This window comes from Amblyraja radiata, chromosome 13 (genome assembly GCF_010909765.2).
Source record: "Amblyraja radiata isolate CabotCenter1 chromosome 13, sAmbRad1.1.pri, whole genome shotgun sequence".
In the NCBI taxonomy this organism is placed as follows: Eukaryota; Metazoa; Chordata; class Chondrichthyes; order Rajiformes; family Rajidae; genus Amblyraja; species Amblyraja radiata.
In genome coordinates, this window is record NC_045968.1 from 36,877,028 (window position 1) to 36,889,845 (window position 12,818).

Here is a 12,818-nt window from a genome sequence, read left to right on the forward strand (position 1 = left end):
CAGGCCCTACAGCCACCAAGCCCATGCTGACCAGCGATCACCCAGGTGCAGCAATAGAGTTGCTGCCTTACAGCGGGTTCAATCCTGACTACGAGTGCTGTCTATACGGAGTTTTAAGTTCTCCCTGTGACCACATGAGTTTTCTCCGGGTGCTCCAGTTTCCTCCCACACTCCAAAGATGTACAGGTTTGTGGGCTAATTAGCTTGGTAAAATTGTAAATTGTCTTCGGTGTGTGTAGGCTAGTGTTAGTATGCGGGGATCGCTGGTCGGCGCGGTCTCGATGGGCTGAAGGGCCTGTTTCTGCGCTGCATCTCTAAACCAAACTAAACAACAAAAAAAAATGAATTTAGTTGAGTTTAGTTTAGGTTAGAGATGCTGCGTGGAAACAGGCCCTTCGGCCCACCGAGTCCATGCCGACCAGCGATCACCCCTTAGTTGAGTTGCTGAGTTTAATTTAGAGTACAGCGTGGAAACAGGCCATTTGGCCCACTGAGTCCACACTAATCAGTGATCATCCCTACACTAGTTCTATCCTACATATTGTCATTGAGTCATAGATCATACAGCATGGAAACCGGCCCTTCAGCCCAACTGGCCCAGGCTGACCAACATGCCTCATCTACACTGGTCCCACCTGCCCGCACTTAGCCATAACAGGGGTATCAAACTACCGGCCCGTGGCTGGCAACCGGCCCGCTGTCAAACGGACAAGATGGCGGCGCTGAGCTTCCGTTGGCCTCGGACTGGCTGACTGACGTTCGCGCGTGCACAACTGATTCGGCCCGCATGAAGTCACATTTTGCCCAATCCGGCCCGTGACCTAAAATGAGTTTGACACCCCTCCTCTAAAATTATCCTGTCCATGTACCTGTGCAAATGTCTCTTAAACCTAATGATACTACCTCCCTCAACTGTATCTGTGAACTAAACTGAACTGTATGTTCTGATACCCCCTCTGCAAATAGAAGTGTTTCCTGACACTTTGGTTCCATTAAACCTGGCCCCTTAGTATACTCTTCCTAATCAATGGAAAACATTTTCTCTCAGCACTCAATTTCGGCTTCACCATCCAGATTCTAGGAAATGTGACAATTTACTGTATCAGACACCAGACCTGCAAGAGTTAATTAATGATAGATCACACAAACCAGTGGCAAAATGAAACAGACTAGGCACAAAAGCATTAAATTGTCACTGCCATACCTTCCAAAGCCAATATATTCTACGTAGACCTGCACATAATCCATATCCCTGCCTGGAACTGCTCCAGGTGTAAACAGGGCTTGACATAGTGTTTCCATCTGATGAAATTAATTATTCAAACTTTAAAGGCCAACTTGCCATTCAACCTTTGGGTTATCCACCAACTGGTATTCTTGGGTTTAGAGGAATTAGCGGGGTCCTCATTCAAACATGAGAGTTGGAGAGGTGCTTTCGGCATGGAAGAGTTGGGCTGAATGGCCTGTTTCAACGCTGTACAATTCTATGAATCTAATAATTCTCAGTTATCAAATTATTGATTTTCTCTCAAGATAAATAAAACTAAGCTAATGCATTTTATTTAGTACTCACATTATATACAGAGTTCAGGGCTTCCAATTTGGGAAGAGTCTGCAATCATGTTCAAACATGCCTGTTTTTTCAATAGAAATTTCATTTTGGTTTAATATTTTTTTGCTCAAACAGATTTGTATTTTGAAAACTTCAATGTTACATTAAATCTGTTCCTTAGTCTGTTTGAGAGTGGTGTCACCTGATAATTCCTGAAAATAGCTTCACCGTAAAATCAGATCACAGCTGTCTTGCAGCACCAGAATTCGATCCTCCTCTCTGGTGCTGTCTGTGTGAAGTTTGCATGGTCTCCCTGTGACCACGTGGGTTTCCACTGGGTGCTCCAGTTTCCTTCCATATCTCCAAAACGTGTGGCTTGGTAGGTTGCTGCAAATTGTCCCTCTTGAATCTGGAAAAGAGATGATTGGAATATGGGTTGAATAAAATGGGGTTAGTGTCGGATTAGAGTAAAAGGGTACTTAGCCTGTTTCCATTCTGAAAGACTCTATGGTATCGATGATTATTGCCTGCAGTCACTTTTATCTTAAATAATGGAAAAGGAGTAAAAATGACCACTTCATTGGTCTCATTTTCTGCAGGCTCACTTTCTTAACAAGATAATTTTTAATGTTTAATAGCTTTCGCAGCTTGCAAATACAATACACTCCATTACTGAAAACATCATTAATGGGGCGGCACAATGCGTAGCGATATAGCTGCTGCCTTGTAGTGCCAGGGACGCAGGTTCAATCCTGGCCAAGGGTGCTGTCTGTAAGCAGTGTGTACATTCTTCCTAAGACCATGTGGGTTTTCTCCGGGTGTTCCGGTTTCCTCCCACACTCCAAAGACGTTTTTAGATTAATTGGCTTCAGTTAAAATTGTAAATTGTACCTAGTGTGTAGGATAGTGTTAGTGTTAGAAAAATGGAGGGGAAGCAATCACAAAAGAACAGCCAAAGAATCATCGGTTGGAATCCCTTCCCGAGTGCGGTGAGAAATCGCTAACAAAGTTTGTTTTTTCTCATTAATCAATGACTAACATAGAACAGTCCAGCGTAGGAATGGGCCTTTCAGCCCATAATGTTTGTGCCGAACATGATGCCCAGTTAAACTGATCTCATCTGCCTGTACATGATCCATATCCCTCTATTCTTCGCACTTCCATGTGCCTATCTAAAAGCCTCTTAAACGCCACCATCGTTTCTGCCTCCACCACCACTCTTGGCAATATATTCCAGGACCCCGTCACTCTCTTGTGTAAAAAAACCTTCCCCCTCTCAACTTTACCCACCCTGGATAAAAGGTTCTGACTATCTACCCTATCTATACCTCTCAGGATCTCCCCTCAACCTCTGATATTGCAGAGAAAACAAACCAAGTTCCCACCATGGGGAAAAAGGGGTTCTGGCTATCTCGACTTCTGACTGACTTTAATGGAATCAATGATAATTTGGAAGATCATAGGATAGAAGACATCGGAGCAGAATTAGACCATTCGACCCATCAAGTCTGCTCTAGCATTCAACCATGGCTGATCTTTTTTTCTCTCAACCACATTCTCCTGCCTTCTCTTTGTAACTTTTGACATCTTTGCTAAGGGGGGGCACTGAGAACTACTAAATTGACATTTGATAAATAACCTTGCTTCAATCTTTGATACCAATTATACTGTCCAAGTTGTACATATTCTTTCCATAATTTAAGCTGCATTAAAAGAAAATCTATGGGTACAGTCCTTGCCATTCAGTGAATCTCTGGTTGTTGTGTTGTGAGTTACCATTTGATTTAGCTTGGTGTTCATTTAAAATTTGTACAGGCCTGTATTTTACACTTTGTGTCATTCACTTGTAAGCTCGGTTGGCCTGCTGCTGTTTTGATGACTTAAAATGTACAAAATAAAATAAAACATTTGAGTTTTCTCCTTTGTAATTTGTTTTTATATATCACTATCAATGTTGCTCACCATGGAATTCTGATAAAGCTCGCTTCTTAAAAACAGACAAAACACAATGGGTTAAGGTAAACCAAACAAGCTCCCAAAGGAGGAATTGAGTGGAAACTAATTCAGCACAATATCGGTTGGGCAGGTGGACTGAGGAATGGTTGATGGAATTTAATACGAAGAAATGAGAGGTGTTACATTTTGGGATCCCTAACATGGGCAGAACCTATGCAGTGAATGGTGGGGCTGCGGGGAGTGTTGTAGAGCAGAGGGATCTAAGAGTGCTGGTACATAGTTCCTTGAAAATAGCGTCGCAGGTAGATAGTGTAGATCAACCATTGTATTCTTACTCCGTCGGGTGTCCATAGAGACTGTAGATCAGTCATTGTATTCTTAGTCCATGTCGGGAGTTCGTGGAGACCGTTCCTGGAGCAGGTGCTGGCGGGCGGCACAGGGTCTGGAGGCAGGGGCTTGATCTGCAGCTTGGTTACCTCGTGGTTATTAAAACTGAATTTGAAGTTAAACAACTTGTTATTTTCACAACTTCATGCAGATAGGGTGGACAAAAGGCCTTTGGCACATTGGCCTTCATCAGTCAGATTTTGGGTGGGTGATATTGCAGTCAAACAAGACGTTGGTGAGGCCACGTTTAGGGTATTGTGTTCAGCTTTGAGCACCATGTTATCGGAAAGATGTTGTCCAGCTGGAAAGGGTACAGGAAAGATTTTACGAGGATGGTGCCAGGACTCAAGGGCCTGAGCTAAAGAGAGTGGTTGAGCAGGCTATAAGACTATTCCTTGGAGCGTAGGGGATGAGGGGTGATCTTATAGAAGTGTACAAAATCGTGAAAGGAATAGATTGGGTAAAAGCAGAGTGGGGAATCGTGAACCAGAGACATAGGTTTAAGGTGAAGGGGGTAAGATTTAATAGGAACCTGAGGGGTAACTTTTTTACACAAAGGGTGGAACAAGCAGCCAGAGGAGGTAGTTGAGGCAGGTACTATCAAGAGAGAGATTCAAGAGATTTAAGAGACATTTATTGTCACATGCACCAATTGGTACAGTGAAATTTTGGGTCACCATACAGCCATACGTATAAAAGAACATTTAAGAAAGATTAACATGGATAGAATAGCTTTAGAGGGCTATGGACCAAATGCAGGCAGGTGGGACTAGTGTAGATGAGACGTTGGTCGGCATGGGCAGGTTGGGCCGATGGATCTGTTTCCACGCTGTATGACTCCATGACTCTAATAAGGGGAACTGGAATTTAAATGTTCAATGGTTCAACAGTGGAATTGCTGAACATGAGGAATTGCATAGTGAAATTATTTTTGCATATTTGCGCATGTGAGCGCTGCGCTGTTTTTCCGCCATTTCCTAAATCCAAATTTCAGTCCGCCTGCGCACCTGGTCTACTGGAGCAGCTCTCGATCCAGGCATTCCCTAGGCTTTTGCAGGGCCTCCCTCTATCGCCCGGGACCGGCTTGACCCGCAAACCTCTGTAGGTTTATTTACAGAGGACAATTAACCTACAAACCTGCACGTCTTTGGGATGTGGAAGGAAACTGGAGCATCAAGAGGAAACCCATGAGCTCACAGGGAGAACATGCAAACTCTACACAGTCAGCACTATATTGATCTGTGCTGTGATTATTCTCACAGAGAGATTGGTGCAATGTCTCTATTGGTCTGTGCTGAGATTATTCTTGCTGTAACATCCATCCCTGGCTCCTTGCTGGTATGTACTGGGATTATTCTTGCTGTAGACTCCATCCTATGCCTGTTAGTCCCAACTGGGATCATTTTTGCTGCAGGATCCATCCAATGCTCCCTGCTGGCATTATTCTTGTAGTGATATCTATCCACATCTTCCTGCTGGGAGAATTCCTGCAAAAGGTTTGGTGCAATGTCTCTGCTAGTTTCTACTGGGATTATTCCTCTGGAGAGACTGACCCATGGCTCCCTGCTGGTCTGTGCTGGAATTATTCCTGCAGAGATTGGTGCCCGTGGGATTGTTCCTGCAGAGAGACTGATCCAGTGGCCCCTGCTGGTTTGTACTGGGATTATTCCTGCAGCGAGACTGATCCAGTCTTCCTTGGTTTCTACTGGAATTATTCCTGCTGAAGGATCCATCCAGTGCTCCCTGCTGGTTTCTAATGTAATTATTCACGAGAGGCTGATCTAGTGCTCTCTGCTGGTTTCTACTGGGATTATTCCTGCAGAGACATTGATCCAGTGCTTCCTGACTGGATGGTGACGTCAGGCAGAACTGTCTGTGACGCCATTGAGCCGCGCCGGCCGGTTGTGACGCCATCGGGCGGCGCCGGGTGCAACGGGCGGGCGGACGGACGGCGAGTGGAGGCGACGGCGGCTCCGGGCCGGAGGAGGCGACGATGAGTTCTAGTTACCGCAGGGACTGGCGCGGCGGCGGTGGCGGTGGCGGAGGTGGAGGAGGAGGAGGAGGAGGCGGCGGCTCCTCGTCAGCGGCCGCCGGCGGCTGGGACAGCTCGAGTCCCGGGGCCGGGCCTGGCGGGGGCGGGGGCGCGGGTCGGGGCCGGCACCCTGGGCACCTGAAGGGCAAGGACATCGGCCTGTGGTACGCCAAGCGGCAGGGCAACAGGAGCAAGGATCTGGAGCGCAATGAGGTGAGCGGGGGGTGGGGAGAGGATGTGGGGCCAGGAGCTGAGGCTCAAGCGGGAGAGGAGCTGGGGGGCAAGGAGGTGAGGAGGAGGGGTGGGGGGATGGAGAGGACGAGGGATAGGGTGAAGGAAGTGAGTGGGAAGGGGTTGGGGCGGAGAGGATGGGGGCATGGAGCAGGAGTACAAGAAGATGAGGAGAGGGGAAGAAAGAAGGTGAGATGGCGGGATGAGTGTGATGGAGATAGAGTTGGGGCATGGGGGGGAGGGGGGTGTTGGGCGAGGTGCAATGGCATGAGGAGGTGGGGAGGGCAGTGGATGGGGTGGCAAAGAGCAGAACTGCAAAGTGGTCGGGGTGAGGAGAGTGGAGGGTGTGGGGCAAAGAGGTGTGGGGGTGACTGGGAAATGGGCAAGGAGGAGGAGCTTAAATGAGGTCAGGGGTGGAAAGGGGCTGGGAGGAGGGTGGCGGAATAGAGGTGAGGAGGAAAACGGGATGGAAGGCAAGGGAGAGCAGGGGAAATAGGGGCGAGTGGGGCAAGGAGGTGAGAGGGAGGGGTTGAGTATGGATGGTATGGTTAGGAAACTGGGGATGGAGTTTGGAGAGTGAGAGGGTAGTGGGAAGAGGAGTGAGTGATGGTAATCAGGAGGCTGGGTGTGGGTTGGCAAGGGGCAGGAGGGGTAGGGTCTGTTGGGGTTCATGCAGACAGGTGGGACTGAGGGAGGGTGGGGCTTTGAGGGGTGGTGGTAAATTTGGGGTACCATGGAAGAATTTGGAGGGGTGAGGGAGAAGGCATGCTGGGGGCTTTATTTGTTGTTGTGGGGAGGGAATGAGTGAGAGCTAGGGGTTACTACGGAGCTATGGAGAATTTTGGAGGGGTGGTGAGTGAGTGGGTAGGATGTTGGGGTGGGGTGGGGTGATGAGGAGGATGTGGTTCCAAGGAACATTATGAGATGGGGGTGGGGTGTGTGTGTGGTTGGGATGCTGGGGGAGGATTTGAAGGCTGTGAGGGCGGGTGGGAGTGGGCGAGGGTAGGGTATGTTCTCCATCATGTAGCACCTCATCAGTAACTTCCGACCTTGTCTTCAATGGTATGCTGGGGATATAGCTCCACAGACCCCACAAGCAGATTATTTGGACTGTGGAATGTTACACGCAACACTCTCAAAAGCATTGACGTACAGAGGGACCGTGAGGACCACATCCATAACTCCTTCAAAGTGGCAACACAAGTAGATGGAGTGGTAAAGTAGGCATACGATATACTTGCCCTCAATGGTTGCGGCATTGAATATAAGAGTCAATAAGTCATCATGTAAGTTCATACGACTTTGGTGAGGCCGCATTTGAAGTATTGCATGCCGTTCTGGTCGCCCCATTACAGGAAGGACGCAGAGGCTTTTGAAACGGTGCAGAGGAGGTTTGCCAGAAAGATGCCAGGATTAGGGGGTTTTAGCTACAGGTAGAAGTTGGATTAACTCAGGTTGTTTTCTCTAGAACGTCGGAGGTTGCAGGGAGACTTGATCGAAGTATATAAAATTATGAGAGGCATCGATAGGATAGACGGTCAAAACCTTTTTCCCAGGAAGGAAAAATCTAATACTAGAAGGCATCAGAAGCAAAGTTTAAAGGAGATGTGCGGGGCAAGTTTTTTTATACAAAGAGGGTGGTGAGTGCCTGGAACGTGCTGCCAGGCATGGTGGTGGAGGTAGGTGCGATAGAATCATGCAAGAGACTTTTGGATAGGTACATAGATATTCAAGGAATGGAGGGATATGGATTATGTGCAGGCAGATTAATCTTGTCATCATGTTTGGCATGGACATTGTGGGTTGAAGGTCCTGTTCCTGTGCTATATGTTCTGTATGGACTTTATTCTTCCATGCTACTTGGTGGCATAAGATATACGGTGAATCTGGTGAGTTTCAAAGGAGCTAGGGAAAGAAACCCTGGTGAGTTTTAGCTTGCAGGTTTAAGCTGTTGGAGGGAATGTTGGTGGTGTTTCAGGTCGGGACTCTGCCTGAAGAAGGATCCCAGCCCGAAACATCGTCTGCCCATTTCCTTCAACAGATGCTGCTTGTCCCACTAAGTTTTTCCGGCAGCTTTTTTTGTTTTCTGAAGATTCCACCATTTGTTGTCTATTTTGCCTTCAAAGCTGGGCCTCCCCCTCTGAAAGAGAAGGAGGATTAATATAAAAGTAAATGGCAGCAGGGCAGATGAAGGGACAAAAAGGTTGCAGAATCAGCAGGCCAGGAAATCTCTGTGGATAGAATGAAAGCAGTTGTGACCTTTGGGGATTGAACACTGGTGGGGGAGATGTCTCTGGTCTCTTGTCTCAATTGTCTGTGATTATCAGACTCTGCCGACACAGACCTTGGTACAGGCAGTACAACAATACGATGGAATTGTACAGAAGCTTAACAAGAATCAAGAGTAACAGAAATGATCTGCAGATGCTGGTTTGCACTGAAGATGACACAAAATGCTGGGGTAACTCAGCGGTTCAGGCAGCATCTCTTAGAGAAAATAGACAGGTGGTGTTTCGGGTCAGGACTTTTCTTCAGGTGCTAGAATCGGGAGTAGAAAGGAACTGCAGATGCTGGTTTATACCGAAGATAGACATAGAGTTCTGAAGTAACACAGTGGGTCAGGCAGCATCTTTGGAGGAAAAGAATGAATGACTGTTTGGGTCGGGACCCTTCTTCAGGCAGCAAGTAGAGGGGAGGGAACTGGAGGTTCTGGCTTTTTCTTGCCGCCAGTATCAATATCAGACCATAAATGCTTCACTCCAAGGAGACACAGTGATGCAGGGGTAGAGCTGCTGCCTTACAGCACCAGAGATCCAATTTTTATCGTGACTCCAGGAGCTGTCTGCACGGAGTTTGTACGTTCTCCCTGTGATCTTGTAATCTTTAAAGAGGAGATGAAATCGGTTGCATGTTGATTGGAGGCATGACAGAAGATAAAGAAATGGCAAATTTACAAACTGTACCACGTAACTATAACCAACTAGAGAGCGGTCCTGACCTATCAACGGACTATCTTTAATTGGACTTTACTGAACTTTATCTTGCACTAAACCTCATTTCATTTATCCTATATCTGTACACTGTGGACGTCCTGATTGTGATCATGTATAGTCTTTTCGCTGACTGGATAGCATGCAACAAAATAGCTTTTCATTAGCTATAGTAGAATTAGGCCATTCGGCCCATCAAGTGTACTCCGCAATTCAATCATGGCCGATCGATCTTTCACTTTTCACTGTACCTCGGTACACATGACAATAATAAACTAAACTGAAACTATACGGTTCCCTAAAAATGTGATGATTGCTTTTTAAAAAAAAGTTCACTTTTAAATAACATTGAAATTAATTGTAAGTTAAGAGAGTCCTGCCGTTGAAAATATTGTCTGGAACAAGAATTAGAAAATGTCAATTCTGTAATTGGACTGTGGTTCTGTGAAAAGGCAAATGTAACATTTTAAATGCTTGAGACAGTAGATTTTTAAATTGGATCCAGAAATTCATGATGTTCAAATGGCAGCATTCAGAGTAACAATCGAGGTTTAAGTAGTTACGCAATTGAGATTTGGAAGCTATTTTTTAATGATGAACAATGGATACATTCTGATTTTTTCTGATCTCTTAAGACCCTCTCTTTTCTCACCCAATTTTAAATTAAAACAAACCATTTCTTATTTTACAAAGGCCAATTTTAAACTAAAATTGTTTGTTTTCCTCAATTGAATGATTCATGACATAATTGAAAGAGGGAAGATTTTTGCCATTAACTGCAGCAAACCAAAACCTTCAATTTTTCATTTACAGAGTTATACATTTTCTATGCAATCCCCAGAGTGACACTTCTGCTAATTAGCTCTTTGGGTCTTCCCCATCATTCAGTATGATCTTGGCTGAGATAAAAGGAACTATAGTTGTGGAATCTTGACCAAAACACCAAGTGCTGCAGCAACTCAAGGGGTTAGGCAGCATCTGTGGAGGACATGGATAGGTGACGTTTTGTGTTGGAATCCTTCTTCAGACTCATTTTTGTACCAATGCCAGTCCTTTTCAACTCTAGCTTTTGTCACTTATTCCATCCATCTGCCGACCTTGTCTGAATAAGGGTCCCGGCCCGAAACATTGCCTATCCATTCCTCCCACAGATGTTGCCTAGCCCGTTGATTTACTCCAGCACTGTCCCGACCCAAAACATCACCTACCCATAGTTATAGAGTCTTACTGTGTGGAAACAGGCCCCTTGGCCCAACTTGCCCCAACTTGCCCACACCGACCAACATGTCCCATCTACACTTGTCCCACCTGCCCGCGTTAGGCTTACATCCCTCTAAACCTGTCCTGTCCATGTACCTGTCTAAATGTTTCTTAAAACGTGGCGATGGTACGTGCCTCAACTACCTCCTCTGGCACCGTTTCATACACCCACCACTCTTTGTGTGAAAGAAATCCATGTCCTTCAGAGATGCTGCCTGACCCACTGATTTCCTTTTGTATACACCAGCTTCTGCAGTTCCTTGTTTCTACACTTTGTGTTTTGATCCTGGCTGATTTGCTCCAGGGCTCAACCACTCTTCTGTGTCATGTTTTCCACAGTCCCAATGCCGTGACCTGTAAATAATTTGTCTATATCTTGAAATGCCTCTAGGGATCTAGTCTCTACAATCAACTGGGGTAGGGAATTCCAGAGGCTAACTCCCATCTGCATGAAGAAATTCCTAACACAACCGTTAAACACCTAGTAACGAGCGGTGGCGCCATAGAGTGTGGCAGCCTCGCCTGCAGCTGTTAGTTTTTTCATTCCTTAAAAAAAAAGTTAATTTGTTGAAAGTTTTGTTTTGGAGGCCTTTTAGTCTTTTTTATGAGGGGGATGGGGAAAGGGGGAAACCGTTTTTTCAAGTCCCTACCTGGGCGTGGATGCGTCCTTCCTCCAAGCCGCATCTTCGCCCTCTCCTCGAGGCCTACCACCTGGATTGGCGCCGCCTTTCCTTCTGGAGACCGCCCAGAGCTTCAAGCTGCAGCGGAGCGGGCGATGCCTTACCCGGGTCGCCGTGTGGAGTGCTGTGACTTGCGACTTCAGCATCGTGGAGCTGTGGGGTCTGCAGAGCGTGCAGCCGTGGCGGCGCTGACTTTATACACCGCGGAGCCTGGGATCTTTTGCCGAGATCGCCAGTGTTGGAGCTCTGACCAGCACGGAAACAGTCCCTTCAACCCAACATGCCCACACCGACCAACATGTTCCATCTACACTAGTCCTATATGCCAACTGAAGACCATCCACTAGAGCTGGTGCACCATCTGTGTTTATTTTTAATTAATGCTTGTTTTTTTTACTGATATTTAAGCAATGATTTCTAAAAGAATGAATATATTCATGATTTATTTTTCATCAGAGGGCAGTTGTGCAGATGGATGAAGCTCGAGAGGAACATATCACCCGATTACTCAACTCTGTCCAGACACGGAGCGACTACAAAGAACAACGCTCCCCCGTGTCAGCCGACTCAAGCAGAAACTGGAGGTAGGGACGCCAGGAATCTGGAGCAAAACACAAACTGCTGGAGGAACTTAGCGGGTCAGGCAATATCTGTGATGGAAGTTTCGTTTCGGGACCCTTGTGTGACATAGTTCCGCAGCTGATAGAGCTGCTGCCTCACAGCACCAGAGACCTGGGTTTGATTCTGACCTTGAGTCTGATCCTGCCCTCAGGTGCTGTCTGTGTTGAGTTTGCACGTTCTCCCTGTGACCGTGTGTGTTTTCTCTAGGTGTTCTGGTTTCCTCCCACATCCCAAAGACGTGGGGGTTTGTAGATTAATTGGCTTCTGTAAATTGCCCGTGGTGTGTAGGGAGTGAACGTGAAAGTGGGATAATATAGAACAAATGTGAACGGGTCAGCGTGGACTCTATGGGCCGAGGGGGCTGGTTCAATGTTGCAACTCTAAACCCTTGTTTAGTCTGACAATTTCCTCCACTGATGTTGCCTGACCTGCTGACTTCCTCCCGCAGTTTGTGAAGGACTGAGATAATTTTGGCAGCTTTTCTCTTGAGCAATGTTTATCTGAACTAATATTTCTCAACCTGTGGCCCAGGCAGCACACTGTTGTGGACCAAGTGCCATGTTTATTTAAAGTAGTAAAAGTCACCTATCCCCACATCCCTACAGATTGTTAGAATGGAGCTACAGAGTAGGTTAACATTGTAGTGTCCTATTTTAGGTAACTTCTTACAAACGCCCCCCCCCCCCCCCCCCCCCGTTGTGCCCCACCTGCGCTCCCATCCAATTTCCCCCTGCTCTCCCAATTCCATCTACATTTTGGCTTCACAATTTGCAACTCTTCAATCCTTTTGTCTTGCACCCATTATAAAAAGAAATTATTTGCCTATCAACCTCACCCCTGTGCCTGTGTTCACCTTTTAACCTGCCAAGCTTTTTTCTACCCCTCCTCTCTTTTAGCTTTCTTACCCCACACCCTCACAATCAGTCTGAAGAAGGGTTGTGACTCAAAACGCCACCTATCCATGTTCTCCAGAGATGCTGTGTGACCCGCTGAGTTACTCCAGCAGTTGTGGAATCTTGACCAAAACACCAAGTGCTGCAGCAACTCAAGGGATTAGGCAGCAACTGTGGAGGACATGTAAAGGTGACGTTTTGTGTTGGGATCCTTCT

At 46.6% G+C, this 12,818-nt stretch overlaps 1 protein-coding gene across 1 annotated transcript in view; it reads left to right on the forward strand.

The window, feature by feature from the left end:
• The first annotated feature begins 5,957 nt into the window (after positions 1-5,957).
• dhx36 (DEAH-box helicase 36) overlaps positions 5,958-12,818 on the forward strand; it is a 60,865-nt gene continuing 54,004 nt past the window's right edge. Inside the window, exons 1-2 of the mRNA XM_033031801.1 lie at positions 5,958-6,140; positions 11,545-11,672. Of these exons, the coding sequence (XP_032887692.1) occupies positions 11,560-11,672 (113 nt within the window). The 5' untranslated portion in view covers positions 5,958-6,140; positions 11,545-11,559. The remainder of the gene's footprint in view (positions 6,141-11,544; positions 11,673-12,818) is intronic.